Here is an 18,324-nt window from a genome sequence, read left to right on the forward strand (position 1 = left end):
ACCATAATATGGAAGCACCTCCATCTCTGAGTTACCACATAAGCATCAGTTGCCCTACAGGGTCAACTATCCCAGTGGTGCAATTGACAGAAAAGACTCATTTTATATAGTAAGCTTCTGGGATTTAACAAAAAATGGTTTTGTGTCTCCAGGCACGACAGGACATGCCATTCCTTACAAGATTTTTAAAAGCAAAGCCTAGACAGCTTTAGCAATACCCTCTTTCTTGACAAACTGTTAGAGATCTAGGCCTGAAGTGCAAGGAAAGGACAAAAAAATCTGTCTTTCTACATCATTTCCTCCTCAGTGATGCTCATCAATTGCTCTAAATCACTGTGTCATGTTTCCACTGCCAATTTTTTTAGATATTCACAATACCTCCCCTAAACCTCAGCCTATCCTGTGTCTTAGTCCATTTTTTGTTGCTGTAACAGAAAACCTGACCTGGGTAATTTATATGTATGTATATAATTTATGTATGTTTACATATATAATTTATTTCTTCCAGTTCTAGAGGCTGGGAAGTCCAAGGCGGAGGGGCCACATGTGGTGAGGCCCTTCTTGCTGCATCATAACAGAAGTCATCACATGGTTAGAGAGAGGAAACATGCCAGCTCAGCTCTCTTTTCCTCTTCTTCTAAGGCTACTAATCCCAACATAGGGACCGGCCCCCATAACTTCATCTATCCCTAATTACCTCCCAAAGGCTCCCACCTCTGAATACCATCAACATATGGATTTGAGGATTAAATTTCCAACGTGAACTTTTGGGGAATACATTCAAACACAGCACCGAGTCACCATTTTCTAAAAGAGTAATACCGCGGCTACCCAAAATCACTGAACAAAGACATTAGGCACCATTTGCATTCCCTCTCAAAGTTTCTAAAACCATCTCTAGTTTTGAGGTCAATATGTCTCAGCTACTTTTCTATACTGCAATATCCTTTGTCCACTTAACACTACCACCACTGCAATCTGGTGCTCAGAACTGTTTTCCAGAAGGCTTTTCCTGTATGGTTCTTGCTAAACTTTGCCAATGAGAAAAACCTGCATGGGATGGGCACAGTGGCTCACAGCTGTAATCCCAGCACTATGGGAGGCTAAGGTGGGTGGATTGCTTGAGGTCAGGAGTTCAAAACCAGCCTGGGCAACATGGAGAAAACCTGTCTCTACCAAAAATACAAAAATTAGCCCATCTCTTAACCCAGTCTCAAAACAAATAAATATAAATAAATTGAAAATTAAAAAAAATTAAAATGCTGTTTAAAAAAAAAGGAAAACCTGAATGGAATAGGAAAGGTAGAAGTGAAGCACTAAGCCATTAATCTCAGATGAATACTGCACAGACTTCACCATCTCTAATCCCAATCAAGCAGCCAAAAGCAGTAACTTCTAAGACATCTCCATGAGCTATGGTTTCTCACTGAAGCTGCCAGTGACTATTTTTCTTTGATATTCCTACTAGAGTCTTCCACACATTTCACTGCTCAAGCACCTCCAATATTCTTAACTTATATAACTATTCTTATTCTTGAAATAATTGTATACATTTTTCTAAACACAGACTGATACAATCATCCAGAATAAAGCTAATTTCATGTTTTCAAAGTTTATTCATCACAACCTGCATTACTGTATTGATCCTGAATCTCACTCTGTCACTCAGACTGAGTGCAGTGTCAGTCATGGCTCACTGCAACCTCAACCTCCCTGGCTCAAGCCATCCTTTCCCCTCAACCTCCCAAGTAGCTGGGACTACAGGTGCATGCCATGACACACAGCTAATTTTTTATTTTTTGGTAGAGATGAGATCTCACTAGGTTGTCCAGGCTGGTCTCGAACTCCTGGACACAGGTGATCCTCCCTCCTGGGACTCCCAAAGTGCCGAGACTACAGGTATGAGCCAAAGAACCTTGCCAACTTTGCCGAAATTAAAAATGCTATTAAGAAAGTGGCAAAACAGTACACAGAAGTGGAAAAAGTATTTGCAAATTATATATGTCATAAGGGTGTAGTATTCAGAATATAAAATAACTCTTACAACTCAACCAAAAACACAATCTGATTTTTAAAATATTGAAAGACATTTTTGAGTAGACATTTCTCCAATGAAGATACACATGGCTAATAAGCATATGAACAGATACTCAACATTCATCATTAAGAAAATCCAACCACAATGAAATATCACTTGTAAGTGACTAGAAGAGTATATACTATTACTACTGCTAATCCAACAACTACGAACATCAATAATCGATAGGAAGTGCAGAAAACGAACACTGGAACATTGCTGATAGAAAAGTAAAATGGTGCAGGTGCATTCAAAAACAGTTTGGCAGATCCACAAAAAGATAATCACCGATAATTACCATATGACCCAGAAATTTCATGTTTACAAACATACCCAAGAGAAGTGAAACCATGTATCTGCAAAAACATTTTGTAGAAAGTTGTTCATAGCAGTATTTTCCATAATAGCCTAATTTCTTTCTTTCGTTTTTTTTTTTTTTTTTTTGAGATGGAGTCTTGCTGTGTCACCCAGGCTGGAGTGCGGTGGCGCGATCTCGGCTCACTGCAAGCTCTGCCTCCCGGGTTCACGCCATTCTCCTGCCTCAGCCTCCCAAGTAGCTGGGACTACAGGTGCCCGCCACCAGGCCGGTTAATATTTTGTATTTTTAGTAGAGACGGGGTTTCACCGTGTTAGCCAGGATGGTCTCGATCTCCTGACCTCGTGATCTGCCCATCTCAGCCTCCCAAAGTGCTGGGATTACAGGCATGAGCCACTGTACCCGGCCCATAATAGCCTAATTTCAAAGAGTAGAAAGAGTTCAAATCTCCATCAAACAATGAATCAATAGACAAACTGTAGAATATTATTCCGCAACACAAAGTGATGAGGTACTAGGCTGGGTATGGTGGTTCACACCTGTAATCCCAGCACTTTGGGAGGCCTAGGCAGGCAGATCACTTGAGGTCAGGAATTCAAGATCAGCCTGGCCAATATGGTGAAACCTTGTGTCTATTAAAAATACAAAAATTAGCCAGGCATGGTGGTGCATGCCTGTAGTCCCAGCTACTCGAGAAGATGAGGCAGGAGAATCACTTGAGCCTGGGAGGTGGAGGTTGCAGTGAGCTGAGATTGCTCCACTGCACTCCAGAATGGGCACCAGAGTTAGCCTCTATCTCAAATAAATAAATAAATAAATAAATAAATAAATAAATAAATGAAGTTATGAGGTACTAACAAGTGTTAATTTTAGGTGGGGGTGTTTTTTATAGAGACAAAGTTTGCCCAGGCTGGTCTCGAGTTCCTGGGTTTAAGCAATCTGCCCATCTTGGCCTTCCAAAGTGTTAGAATCACAAACATCAGCCACTGTGCCTAGCCTAGAAATTGATTTTTTTTTTTTTTTTTTTTTGGACAGGGCTTTGCTCTGTCACCTAGGCTGGAGTGCAGTGGCATGATCCTAGCTCACTGTAACCTCCAACTCCTGAGCTCAATGAATTCTCCTGCTTCAGCCTCCTGAGTAGCTGGGACTATAGAAATGTGCCACCATGCCCAACTAATTTTTAAATTTTGTAGAGACAGAGTCTTGCCATGTTGCCTATGCTAGTCTCAAATTCCTGGGCTCAAGCAAGCCTCTCACCTGGGCCTCTCAAAGTGCTGACATTACAGATGTCAGCCTCCATGCCCAGCTGGCTAGTGGGATATTTAAACCACAGATGAGTACTCACTCCAGCCCTACCAGATAAACATCATAACACCCCAAGTCAGTCATCTTTCACTGCCTTCTCTAGCCACCAGCTTGGGAAGTCTACCCTGTTCTCTCCAGAAAGCCTTTTGTAATAAACATTCTTATAATACTTTGATGTAGAGTAGCACCGATCCTGAAATCTAAACCAAACTTTGCATGGGGTTCCCTCCTGTTCTAGTGGAGTGGTGACAAGTGCAAATCAGTAAAAAAAAATGTTAAATACATGAGGTTTCTAGTTTATTTTTTTTAAAAATTCCATTGTCTATGTTCATTATTAAGAGGAAACTCATGAACACTGATTTTTTTCAAATTATTTCATGGAGTGCTCCAAGTACAAAAAAAGAAGTTGTGTTATTATTTCAGAAATTTTATTTACTAATAATTTTCATATGCTTACATTTGTATTTTCCTCTCATGTAAAAGGAGGTACAGCGTGCAGAAAGTTATGTAGAAAAAAGGCATGTAGAAATATGATCGCACAGTGCACATTCATGAATGGGAAGGCAGGTTTCAGGGGGTCTGATATTGTACCACTATGGCATGGCATTTGCATTATAGCCATAGAAGACACCTGGGGCAGAGTGTGGAGAAAATATTTCAAGTGCAAATTATGAATATGTATTTCTCAAATTGTATACTGTTTGAACATAACATGGATAGAAATTGTTATAGATGACATTCAACCTTGAGAGTCTAATGATGTATTACAGTGTTTAAGTGTCCCAATGAGGTGGGATATGCTTGGGTTGACAGAAGGCACATGATTTATTCAGTGTTACTAAAAATAATTATATTTTACTAAGACATGAGAAGTATAATATATTCTAAATAAAAGAGTATCAAATGCAATCTCAGGGGCCAAATGTGAATCCCTTATAAGAACACTCTACTCTGGTTCTTTTGATGGACTGTCCTCTATGGTAACCATTCTCTCTTCAGTTTCCAAAAATAAAGACCTATGTTCAATAATCTGTGATATGCAACAGTTACTACCTTTCAAAAGAGAGGTGATCATCATTCCCCCTCCATTTCTTTCTACCACATATGCAGTCTCTAGTGACTGACCATTTTACTTCCATGAAATCTCTCAATGTCCCATCCTACTCTTCTTGTTTCATGTTCATCTTGTAGTGTAACCTATCTTTCCTATAATCGACAAAGGTCCCCAGTCATATCAACAATTCTAAGGGGTCCTGACCACATAAAGCATATGTTAGACAATAGTTTTACCTCTCTTCTGTCACAAACCCCCATGCTCTTATAGGATATTGTATATTAGTGTTCTTGGCTGGGCACAGTGGCTCACGCCTGTAATCCCAGCACTTTGGGAGCCAAGGCGGATGGATCACCTGAGGTCAGGAATTCAAGATCAGCCTGACCAACATGGCAAAACCCCATGTCTACTAAAAATAAAAAGAAAATAAAACAAAAAAAACTAGCCAGGCATTATGGCACATGCCTGTAATCCCAGCTACTTGTAAGGCTGAGGCAGGAGAATCGCTTGAACCCGGGAGGCAGAAGTTGCAGTGAGCTGAGATCTTGCCACTGCACTCCAGCCTGGGCAACACAGCAAGACTCTGTCTCAAAAAAAAAAAAAAAAAATTAGTGTTCTTGCTTTTTCCTGGTTTCAATAATATATATAAGCCACACCTTTGGTAGTAGTCCCTTCCATCTTACATCCATTCCTTGAGACAAACATGATAAATGAAAAGCATGCCATGAAGATTTAACATCAACATATTTCAAATTTCAAGGTGTAATTCATCAATACTTTTAACAATATGAAATAACTGAATAGAAAATTAACACTGAAGAGTTACATCTTTCCACAGATGTCCTTGCTCCTCTGACACACACCATCTTATGAGTTTGTGACTTTTTAAAATTATCTGTGAATTTAACATCAATCGCTTAATCTTCAAGAAGGAATAAAGACTTAGTTCCCTCTATCCTGAATTTTTGTATGACAAAATGCGTTCGTATAAGGATGAATTTCCATTGAGAAATTTAAAATAATTTATCACCTTCATTTGTAATGTTTCTCTCCAAAATGAATGGTGTATCCTGAAGTCAGAACATTGCTTAAAGGACTTGCCACATTTGTATGGTTTCCATCCTGAATGTATTCTGTTATATCCATAATAGGGTAAATATTTTTATAAAGCTGTTCACATTCATTATATTTGTAAGGCGTCTCCACAGTAAGAATTCTGTGAGTTCCACAAGGTTGAACTTTGGATAAGCCTTGCCATACACGTTATCTTTGTGTGGTTTATCTCAAAGATGTATATTCTGGTATCAAGTAAGGTACAAGCCATAGCTAAAGGCTTTACCACATTTTCATTTTATATGGTTTCTTTTCACAGTGGAACCCCTGATGCTAAGTACAGCTTGAATACTTATTTAATTTTTATCTCATTATATTTGATACATTTTTCTGTATTATAAATTTTTTGATGATCCCCAAGGTTTGAACTTTGGAATAAAGCATTACCATGTATATTATGTTTACAATGTTTCTTTTCAATGTGTATTTTCTGATGTCTAGTAAGGTTTGCAAATTGGGTAAAAGCTTTGCCACATTCAGTACATTTGTAAGGTTTCTCTCCAGTATGGATTTTCTTATGCTGAGTAAGATTTGAACGTTCAGTAAAGGCTTTGCCGCATTCAGTACATTTGTAAGGTTTCTCTCCAGTATGAGTTCTCTGATGACCCCAAAGGTGTGAACGTTTGATAAAAGCTTTATCACATTTATTACATTTGTAAGGTTTTTCTCCAGTGTGAATTCTCTGATGTTCCACAAGACTTGAACTTTGGATAAAAGCCTTGCCACACACATGACATTTGTGTGGTTTCTCTCCAGGATGTATATTCTGATGTCTAGTGAGATGTGAGCACTGCTTAAAAGCTTTGCCACACTCATTACATATGTAAGGCTTCTCTCCAGTATGGATTCTCTTATGTTGGGTAAGGCTTGAACGCTCAGCAAAGGCTTTGTCACATTCACTACATTTGTAAGGCTTCTCTCCAGTATGAATTCTTTCATGACCCCAAAGGTGTGAACGCTGGATAAATGCCTTACCACATTCATTACATTTGTAAGGTTTCTCTCCAGTATGCATTCTCTGATGACTTGCAAGATTTGAATTTTGACTACAGACCTTGCCACATATATTACATTGATATGGTTTCTCTCCTGTATGGACTCTCTGATGCCTAGTGAGGTTTGAACACTGGTTAAAGGCTTTGCCACACTCCTTACATTTGTAAGGTCTCTGTCCAGAATGAATTCTCTGATGATTAGTGAGGTTCGAACTTTTGCTAAAAGCCTTTCCACAGTCATTACATTTGTATGATTTTTCTCTAATGTGTGTTCTCCCATACTGTGTATGTAACAAAGGGTATTTCAAAATCTTCCTATATTTATTACAAATGTTTTTGACACAAGGAGGAAGTGGTGAAACTGAGGAACTATTGATAGACTTCTCCAATGGATTACATTCATACATTTTCTCCCCAGTTTGAAATCTCTGTCGTTCAGTCAGCTGTGCCTGTAAGCTTAATCCAATTCTATTTTCAAAACATTTCACGTATTTGTTTCCAGCATACCTTATGTTATTTTTCAGTTTTAACAAATTCCTTATAAATGGCGTGTCATGTATGAAATATTGGTATGCACTATCTCTTATAGAAACACTCTGCTTTAAAGAGAAATGTATTGAGGATTTATTATGTTGTTGATCTTTTCTGGGAGTGAGATTTTTGTTAGAGGTCAAAGGCGTTCCTTTGTAATTTTTTGCATCATAGTCCCACAGGATGTCAAACTTAGGCATATTTTCCCAGACTTCCTTGAGGTCAAAATTGTTGATGCCATGGCTTTCCTTTCTTTCTAATATCACCAGATGGTATAATTCCTCTTTATTGTTTTCCTTTGGTGATAATCCCTTGCTTGTAAATCCAAAAGAAATATCTGAAAGATATAAAAATCCACAGGCTTTCCATCAAATAGAGGTGCAAGGTAAATATTTTATTAAAATACATAATATTACAAGAAAACTAAGATTTACAACGAACAGAGTTATGAAGCTTCTCAATCGTCTTTTAAACGTTTAAGAACACAAAGGGACTAGCTGTCCTCAGTAAAGTAACATAGTAACAAAACATGCAACAAATTACTTTAAGCACAGTTTAAAATACCCTATAGCTGAAACACTCATACTATGTAAATCCACATAAACCCTGAGCGAAGAGGTATTTTTCCACCACCACTCCAAGGAACACGTAAACTGGCATAGCTATATTGTAGTCTCATATTAGAAGATAAATAAATAGTAATGCATTATTTAGTACATAATTATTACACACAAATAAAAGGTAAGGCACAGCTCAAACTTATCTAATAAAAATATTTTAAAATGGCAATTCATAATTGCAAAAAAACACTGCAAGGAAAAATTAGGAAGAATTTAATAAAATTTTGAATATTTACAAATTGCAAATATGAATACTTGTTATAAAACTACTATACCCATGTAGAATGTGCATTTTGTAGCATTAACAAAATTTGTGCATGGTGGTTATATTGCATAATATATACTGAAAAACCATCATCTGTAAATCATCATAAAAACAAATAAAGGCCAGGCACAGTGGCTCACGCCTGTAATCCCACCACTTTGGGAGGCCAAGACAGGCAGATCACGAGGTCAGGAGATCGAGACCATCCTGGCTAACACGATGAAACCCCGTCTCTACTAAAAAAATACAAAAAATTAGCCGGGCGTGGTGGCGGGCGCCTGTAGTCCCAGCTACTTGGGAGGCTGAGGTGGGACAATGGCATGAACCCGGGAGGTGGAGCTTGCAGTAACAGAGCAAGACTCTGTCTCAAAAAAAACAAACAAACAAAAAACAAAACACTTTTTAGTAACCTGTGAAAATCTAACAGGCAAGTTAATAACCACAATTACACAAAATTGTCAGTGAAATTCTAAAGAATTATTGCTTATGACCTACAGAAAAAACAGAAGGAACACACAACAGGAAAAATAATATGTTGAGAATCACTAAATTTTGAAATATCAGCTTCAGGTAAATGCACATTATTATAAAGATGAAGAATTAGGGCTGGGCGCGGTGGCTCAAGCCTGTAATCCCAGCACTTTGGGAGGCCGAGGCGGGTGGATCACGAGGTCAGGAGATCGAGACCATCCTGGCTAACATGGTGAAACCCTGTCTCTACTAAAAATACAAAAAACTATCGGGGGGGAGTGGCGGGCGCCTGTAGTCCCAGCTACTCGGAGGCTGAGGCTGGAGAATGGCGTGAACCCGGGAGGTGGAGCTTGCAGTGAGCCAAGATCGGTCCACTGCACTCCAGCCTGGGCCACACAGCGAGACTCCGTCTCAAAAAAAAAAAAAAAAAAAAGATGAAGAATTAGGAGGGGAGTCTGAAATAATTTCACGCCTGCAGTTATATCATAGCAGTATACAGAGAAACTCCCTGACTAGGAAATGTCATCTAGTTTTCCAGTTCTATGGCCAAAAAAAAAAAATATGTATAATGAAAGCTATGTGCTTTAACATTTTATTATGTAGTGTCAGAGAAAATGTTGATATGAAAAAAATTACAAAAAATAAAACATGTAAGATAATGCAGGCAAAGGTCAATCTCATAAGAAACATGACAGACACTTGACATATCTTATTAATAAAGGTAACTTTTCAAAGCATACTAAATGCTATGCAAGTTATGAAGGTCTCTAACAGCATTAATTGATTTAAATCCTCTTGAGGTAAATTATTACACCTTTTCATACCACAACAAAGGGCTGAAGAGGTTTACATATCTATCCCTCACTCACACAGAAAACAAATATGAGAGGCAGAATCTGAACCTGCCTGTACAGCCTAAGACGCCATGTTCATAACATTAAGCACCACTACCCACCCAGGGCAGGACAGATTATAAGTCACAGCAAGTACCAGGAATGTAGGAAGCAATGTTTCAAGGCAGATATGGGACTTGAGCTGTGTCACCTATAGTGTGACAGCACCACTGCTCTCAGATAGCATGAGTCACCTTGTCTTGCACATGTTGTTTAGACAGTGACCAGATCATGTTGCTGTCCTGCGTAAGCTGTCCTGTGTATAAGCATTCTTTACACAGTGTGTGCAATGAAGTGTATAAAGTCATTCTTTACACAGTGTGTGCAATGAAGGGATGTTATTCAGTGCTAAAAAGAAATGAGCTGTCAAGGTATAAAAAGACATGGAAGAAATTTAAATGCACATTATTAAGTGAAAGAAGCCAATCTGACAAGGCCATATACCATATGGTTCCAACTATATGACATTCTGGAAAAGGCAAATCTGTGGAGACAGTAAAGAGATCAGTGGTTGCCAGGTGCCACAGGGAGGGAGAGGTGAACAGACAGAGCACAGATTCTTTTTAAATTATTATTATTATTGTAATACTTTAAGTACTAGGGTACATGTGCACAACGTGCAGGTTTGTTACATATGTATACATGTGCCATGTTGGTGTGCTGTACCCACTAACTCATCATTTACATTAGGTATATCTCCTAATGCTATCCCTTCCCTCTCCCCCCTCCCCACAATAGGCCCTGGTGCATATTTCCCTTCCTGTGTCCAAGTGATCTCATTGTTCAATTCCCACCTATGAGTGAGAACATGCGGTGTTTGGTTTTCTGTTCTTGCGACAGTTTGCTGAGAATGATGGTTTCCAGCTGCATCCATGCCCTTACAAAGGACACGAACTCATCCTTTTTTATGGCTGCATAGTATTCCATGGTGTATATGTGCCAGATTTTCTTAATCCACTCTGTCACTGATGGACATCTGGGTTGATTCCAAGTCTTTGCTATTGTGAATAGTGCTGCAGTAAACATATGTGTGCATGTGTCTTTACAGCAGCATGATTTATAATCCTTTGGGTATATACCCATTAATGGGATGGCTGGGTCAAATGGTATTTCTAGTTCCAGATCCTTGAGGAATTGCCACACTGTTTTCCACAATGGTTGAACTAGTTTACAGTCCCACCAACAGTGTAAAAGTGTTCCTATTTCTCCACATCCTCTCCAGCACCTGTTGTTTCCTGATTTTTGAATGACTGCCATTCTAACTGGTATGAGATGGTATCTCATTGTGGTTTTGATTTGCATTTCTCTGATGGTGAGTGATGATGAGCATTTTTTCATGTGTCTGTTGGCTGCATAAATGTCTTCTTCTGAGGATTGTCAGTTCATATCCTTTGCCCACTTTTTGATGGGGCTGTTTTTTTCTTGTAAATTTGTTTGAGTTCTTTGTAGGTTCTGGATATTAGCCCTTTGTCAGATGAGTAGATTGCAAAAATTTTCTCCCATTCTGTTGGTTGCCTGTTCACTTTGATCGTAGTTTCTTTTGCTGTGCAGAAGCTCTTTAGTTTCATTAGATCCCATTTGTCAATTTTGGCTTTTGTTGCCGTTGCTTTTGGTGTTTTAGACATGAAGTCCTTGCCCATGGCTATGTCCTGAATGGTATTACCTAGGTTTTCTTCTAGGGTTTTTATGGTTTTAGGTCTAACATTTAAGTCTCTAATCCATCTTGAATTAATTTTCGTATAAGGAGTAAGGAAAGGATCCAGTTGCAGCTTTCTACTTATGGTTAGCCATTTTTCCCAGAACCATTTATTAAATAGGGACCCTTTTCCCCGTTTCTTGTTTTTGTCAAAGATCAGATGGTTATAGATATGTGGTATTGTTTCTGAGGGCTCTGTTCTGTTCCATTGGTCTATATCTCTGTTTTGGTACCAGTACCATGCTGTTTTGGTTACTGTAGCCTTGTAGTATAGTTTGAAATCAGGTAGCGTGATGCCTCCAGCTTTGTTCTTTTGGCTTAGGATTGTCTTGGCAATGTGGAGTCTTTTTTGGTTCCATATGAACTTTAAAGCAGTTTTTTCCAATTCTGTGAAGAAAGTCATTGGTAGCTTAATGGGGATGGCATTGAATCTATAAATTACCTTGGGCAGTATGGCCATTTTCATATTGATTCTTCCTATCCATAAGCATGGTATGTTCTTCCATTTGCTTGTGTCCTCTTTTATTTCACTGAGCAGTGGTTTGTAGTTCTCCTTGAAGAGGTCCTTTACATCCCTTGTAAGTTGGATTCCTAGGTATTCTATTCTCTTTGAAGCTATTGTGAATAGTTCATTCATTCATGATTTGGCTCTCTGTCTGTTACTTATGTATAACAATGCTTGTGATTTTTGCACATTGATTTTGTATCCTGAGACTTTGCTGAAGTTGCTTATCAGCTTAAGGAGATTTTGGGCTGAGACGATGGGGTTTTCTAAATATGCAATCATGTCATCTGCAAAGAGGGACAATTTAACTTCTTCTTTTCCTAACTGAATACCCTTTATTTCTTTCTCTTGCCTGATTGCCCTAGTCAGAACTTCCAACACTATGTTGAATAGGAGTGGTGAGAGAGGGCATCCCTGTCTTGTGCCAGTTTTCAAAGGGAATGCTTCCAGTTCTTGCCCATTCAGTGTGATATTGGCTGCAGGTTTGTCATAAACAGCTCTTATTATTTTGAGATATGTTCCATCAATACCGAATTTATTGAGAGTTTTTAGCATGAAGGGCTGTTGAATTTTGTCAAAGGCCTTTTCTGCATCTATTGAGATAATCATATGGTTTTTGTCTTTGGCTCTGTTTATATGATGGATTACGTTTATTGATTTGCATATGTTGAACCAGCCTTGCATCCCAGGGATGAAGCCCACTTGATCATGGTGGATAAGCTTTTTGATGTGCTGCTGATTCGGTTTGCCAGTATTCTATTGAGGATTTTTGCATCAATATTCATCAGGGATATTGGTCTAAAATTCTCTTTTTTTTTTTGTCTCTGCCAGGCTTTGGTATCAGGATGATGTTGGCCTCATAAAATGAGTTAGGGAGGATTCCCTCTTTTTCTATTGATTGGAGTAGTTTCAGAAGGAATGGTACCAGCTCCTCCTTGTACCTCTGGTAGAATTTGGCTGTGAATCCGTCTGGACCTGGACTTTTTTTGGTTGGTAGGCTATTAATTATTGCCTCAATTTCAGAGCCTGCTATTGGTCTATTCAAGGATTCAACTTCTTCCTGGTTTAGTCTTGGGAGAGTGTAAATGTCCAGGAAATTATCCATTTCTTCTAGGTTTTATAGTTTATTTGCATAGAGGTGTTTATAGTATTCTCTGATGGTAGTTTGTATTTCTGTGGGGTCTTGGTGATATCCTCTTTATCATTTTTTATTGCATCTATTTGATTCTTCTCTCTTTTCTTCTTTATTAGTCTTGCTAGTGGTCTATCAATTTTGTTGATCTTTTCAAAAAACAAGCTCCTGGATTCATCGATTTTTTGGAGGGTTTTTTGTGTCTCTATCTCCTTCAGTTCTGCTCTGATCTTAGTTATTTCTTACCTTCTGCTAGCTTTTGAATGTGTTTGCTCTTGCTTCTCTAGTTCTTTTAATTGTGATGTTAGGGTGTCAATTTTAGATCTTTCTGGCTTTCTCTTGTGGGCATTTAGTGCTATAAATTTCCCTCTACACACTGCTTTAACTGTGTCCCAGGGATTCTGGTATGTTTTATCTTTGTTCTCATTGGTTTCAAAGAACATCTTTATTTCTGCCTTCATTTCGTTATGTACCCAGTAGTCATTCAGGAGCAGGTTGTTCAGTTTCCATGTACTTGAGCGGTTTTGATTGAGTTTCATAGTCCTGAGTTCTAGTTTGATTGCACTGTGGTCTGAGAGACAGTTTGTTATAATTTCTGTTTTTACATTTGCTGAGGAGTGCTGTACTTCCAACTATGTGGTCAATTTTGGAATAAGTGTGATGTGATGCTGAGAAGAATGTATATTCTGTTGATTTGGGGTGGAGAGTTCTGTAGATGTCTATTAGGTCCGCTTGGTGCAGAGTTGAGTTCAATTCCTGGATATCCTTGTTAACTTTCTGTCTCATTGATCTGTCTAATGTTGACAGTGGGGTGTTAAAGTCTCCCATTAGTATTGTATGAGCGTCTAAGTCTCTTTGTAAGTCTCTAAGGACTTGCTTTATGAATCTGGGTGCTCCTGTATTGGGTGCATATATATTTAGGATAGTTAGTTCTTCCTGATGAATTGATCCCTTTACCATTATGTAATGGCCTTCTTTGTCTCTTTTGATCTTTGATGGTTTAAAGTCTGTTTTATCAGAGACTAGGATTACAATCCCTGCTTTTTTTTTGTTTTCCATTTGCTTGGGAGATCTTCCTCCATCCCTTTATTTTGAGCCTATGTGCGTCTCTGCATGTGAGATGGGTCTCCTGAATACAGCAAACTGATGGGTCTTGACTCTTTATCCAATCTGCCAGTCTGTGTCTTTTAATTGGACCATTTAGTCCATTTACATTTAAGGTTAATATTGTTATGTGTGAACTTGATCCTGTCATTATGATATTAGCTGGTTATTTTGCTCATTAGTTGATGCAGTTTCTTCATAGTGTTGATGGTCTTTACAATTTGGTATGTTTTGCAGTGACTGGTACTGGTTGTTCCTTTCCATGTTTAGTGCTTCCTTCAGAAGATCTTATAAGGCAGGCCTGGTGGTGACAAAATATCTCAGCATTATCTTGTCTGTAAAGGATTTTATTTCTCCTTCACTTATGAAGCTTAGTTTGGCTGGATACGAAACTCTGGGTTGAAAATTGTTTTCTTTAAGAATGTTGAATATTGGCCCCCACTCTCCTCTGGCTTGTAGGGTTTCTGCCAAGAGATCTGCTGTTAGTCTGATGGGCTTTCCTTTGTGGGTAACCCAACCTTTCTCTCTGGCTGCCCTTAACATTTTTTCCTTCATTTAAACTTTGGTGAATCTGACAATTATGTGTCATGGAGTTGTTCTTCTCGAGGAGTATCTTGTGGCGTTCTCTGTATTTCCTGAATTTGAATGTTGGCCTGCCTTACTAGGTTGGGGAAGTTCTCCTGGATGATATCCTGCAGAGTGTTTTCCAACTTGGTTCCATTTCCCCCTTCACTTTCAGGCACACCAATCAGATGTAGATTTTGTCTTTTCACATAATCCCATATTTCTTGGAGGCTTTGTTCATTTCTTTTTACTCTTTTTTCTCTACACTTCTCTTCTTGCTTCATTTCATTCATTTGATCTTCAATCACTGATACTCTTTCTTCCAGTTGATCGAGTCGGTTACTGAAGTTTGTCCATTTGTCATGTAATTCTTGTGTCATGGTTTTCATCTCTTATCAGTTCTTTTATGGTCTTCTCCGCATTGATTACTCTAGTTATCCATTCATCCATTCTTTTTTCAAGGTTTTTAGTTTCTTTGCGCCAGGTATGTAGTTCCTCCTTTAGCTCTGAGAAGTTTGATCAACTGAAGCCTTCTTCTCTCAACTCGTCAGAGTCACTCTCCGTTCAACTTTGTTCCATTGCTGGCGACGAGCTGCGTTCCTTTGGAGGGGGAGATGCGCTCTGATTTTTTGAATTTCCAGCTTTTCTGCACTGCTTTTTCCCCATCTTTATGGTTTTATCTGCCTTTCGTCTGTGATGATGGTGACATACTGATGGGGTTTTGGTGTGGGTGTCCTTTCTGTTTGTTAGTTTTCCTTCTAACAGTCAGGACCCTCAGCTGCAGGTCTGTTGGAGTTTGCTTGAGGTCCACTTTATATTACTGCTGAGTAACAATCTGAAAAGCCTCCCCTTTAGACACACACATGTGGCAAAAGCAGAACTGAAGGAATGGCCAAGGGGCTTGAACAAGTAGAGAGACTGACAGTCTTTGAAATTTCAGGGAACCCCAGATACATCTGGGGGGAGCCATTGTTTTCCCATTTTCCTGAAAAGTTCTCGCAGGTATAAGAAATGGGAATAGAAACTGAATAGGTTCTGGAGCCAGGGCTACAAAGGCCCCAGCTCTGATCTGCACAGACTGAAAACCACATATCAGATGAAATTATATACACAAAAAGACAGTCCTTAAAAATAGCCATCTCGGTCCCTCTCAAAACCAAAAGACCAAAATGATCAGAGGGGCCAAACAGAGTATTGCAGGTCATGATAGTACCTTTGCTTTTGTGTCTGCATGAGTTGGGGCATCATGGGAGAGTGGGAGTTCAACATTTTACACATTTGAATAACTGTGTTGGGGGACAGTGGGAGGGGGTGTGGACTTTAATTTGAGAGCTCATAAGAAATAAACTTTTGTTTTCCCACTGATCTTTCCCATTTGCAGAGTTTCCCAAACAATACTCAATGGAGTAGCTTACTCTGTGGCCATCCAAGTGTTTATTTGTGCTCACATTCCGACCTACCTGATTTTTCCACTATTTTCACTTCACTCTCCATAGTCTAGGACTCTTTCCTATGCTCCAAAAATGAAGATAATATTCAGCTCAGGAAAGATTTCAACTTATAAAGAAAAAAGGAACATGGTGTGTTGTGCTTTTCTGGATACATTCCCAGCCCTTTGTTCAGCTATGAAGAGAGGATATTACAGATGGGTCTGGAAAACGATTTCCCAAAACGATTTAATAGATCAGTCAACTAACTGCCTTCTTCTGAATGCTTAGGGATTATTTTAAATATGCAGACTCTGAAAAAACTACTGACTCAAAGGCACGGGGATAAACCCATGATACCAGATACTTTAAAGTGTTTTCCATAAGGTTTTGTAAGTACTGATGTTCTGGAACCACCACTCGTCAAACCTGGTTACGTGCAGAACTTCTGACGAAAGGGGAAGTTTAAAGTCTATATGCCACATTATGAAGCATTTCCACTCTGAATCAAAAAGTTTCAATCTCCCCTTTCAGAACAGGGATCGGATTCAGACAAGCATATTGGGGGCTCCCAAGAGACTCACAAGGAAAAATGTAAAGATGTACAAGGGTCGGGAGGCTGAGGCAGGAGAATGGCATAAACCCGGGAGGCGGAGCTTGCAGTGAGCTGAGATCCGGCCACTGTACTCCAGCCTGGGCGACAGAGCGAGACTCCGTCTCAAAAAAAAAAAAAAAAAAAAAAAAAAAAGATGTACAAGGGTGGTTACCATTTTCTGGAAGGACATTATCCTCATCCAGAGAGAGCAGGTTCCTGTAGTTCTCCAACATCACGTCCCTGTACAAGGCCCTCTGGGCAGGGTCCAGGCACTCCCACTCCTCTTGAGAGAATTCTATGGCCACATCCTTGAATGTAAACAGTCCCTGAAATAAAAACACACTTCACCAAGTGGACACAGAAAAATTTCTTATTTTCACACAAAATGACAGAAAAGAGGTGTAAATATTCACTTGGCCAGAGTGATGTGACTGATTTATGTGAGTTAATGTAAGCAACTTATATATCCCTGATTTTATTTTTTTAAACTGAGATGAAATTCACGTAACATAAAATTAGCTATTTTAGGCTAGGTGCAGTGGCTCACACCTGTAATTTCAGCACTTTGAGAGGCTGAGGCGGGAGGACCTCTTGAGCTCAGGAGTTTGAGACCAGTTTGGGCAACAAAGTGAGACTCCATCTCTACCAAAAAATTTTTAAAAATTAGCTGGGCACAGTGGCATGGGCCTGTGGTCCCCGTTACTCAGGAGGCTGAGGTGGGAGGATCACCTGTGCCTGGGAGGTGGAGACTACAGTAAGCAGTGATCATGCCACTGCACCCCAGTCTGGGCGACAGAGCAAGACTTCACCTCAAAATAAAACAAATAAATTAGCCATTTTAAAGTATAATTCAGTGGCATTTAGTACATTCACAAAGTTATACACCACCACCTCTGTCTAGTTCAAAAACATTTTTGTCATCTCCAAAAGAAATGCCGTACCTATTAAGCAGTCACTCCCCATGTGACTTTAACATAAGATAAGCTTAACCAAACAGGTAAATGACTTGCATGCTGCAAACTATAAAATACTAATGAAGGAAATTAAAGCAGACAAAACAAATAAATGGAAAGATATTCTATGTTCAAGAACTTAGGAAATTAATACTATGAAAATGTCCGTATTATTCAAAGCAATCTACAGAGTCAATGCAATCCCTATCAAAATCACAGTGGCACTTTTTACAAAAATATAAGAAATAATCCTAAAATTCATATAGAACTATGGGCCGGGCGCGGTGGCTCAAGCCTGTAATCCCAGCACTTTGGGAGGTCGAGACGGGCGGATCACGAGGTCAGGAGATCGAGACCATCCTGGCTAACACGGTGAAACCCCGTCTCTATTAAGAAATACAACAAAAAAAAAAAAAAAAAAAAAAAAAAAAGTGGCCGGGCGCGGTGGCTCAAGCCTGTAATCCCAGCACTTTGGGAGGCCGAGATGGGCGGATCACGAGGTCAGGAGATCGAGACCATCCTGGCGAACATGGTGAAACCCCGTCTCTACTAAAAAATACAAAAAACTAGCCGGGCGAGTGGCGGGCGCCTGTAGTCCCAGCTACTCGGGAGGCTGAGGCAGGAGAATGGCGTAAACCCGGGAGGCGGAGCTTGCAGTGAGCTGAGATCCGGCCACTGCACTCCAGCCTGGGTGACAGAGCGAGACTC

General features: G+C 39.4%; 1 protein-coding gene across 3 annotated transcripts in view; it reads right to left on the reverse strand.

The window, feature by feature from the left end:
- Positions 1-6,157: 6,157 nt before the first annotated feature.
- ZNF677 (zinc finger protein 677) overlaps positions 6,158-18,324 on the reverse strand; it is a 23,284-nt gene continuing 11,117 nt past the window's right edge. For all 3 annotated transcript variants that reach the window (XM_025367022.1, XM_025367021.1, XM_025367023.1), the window contains exons 4-5: positions 16,836-16,989; positions 6,158-7,728 (exon numbers count right to left, since the gene is read on the reverse strand). In XM_025367022.1, coding sequence (XP_025222807.1) covers positions 6,158-7,728; positions 16,836-16,989 — 1,725 coding nt within the window. The remainder of the gene's footprint in view (positions 7,729-16,835; positions 16,990-18,324) is intronic.

The sequence above is a fragment of the Theropithecus gelada genome, chromosome 19 (assembly GCF_003255815.1).
Source record: "Theropithecus gelada isolate Dixy chromosome 19, Tgel_1.0, whole genome shotgun sequence".
NCBI lineage: Eukaryota > Metazoa > Chordata > Mammalia > Primates > Cercopithecidae > Theropithecus > Theropithecus gelada.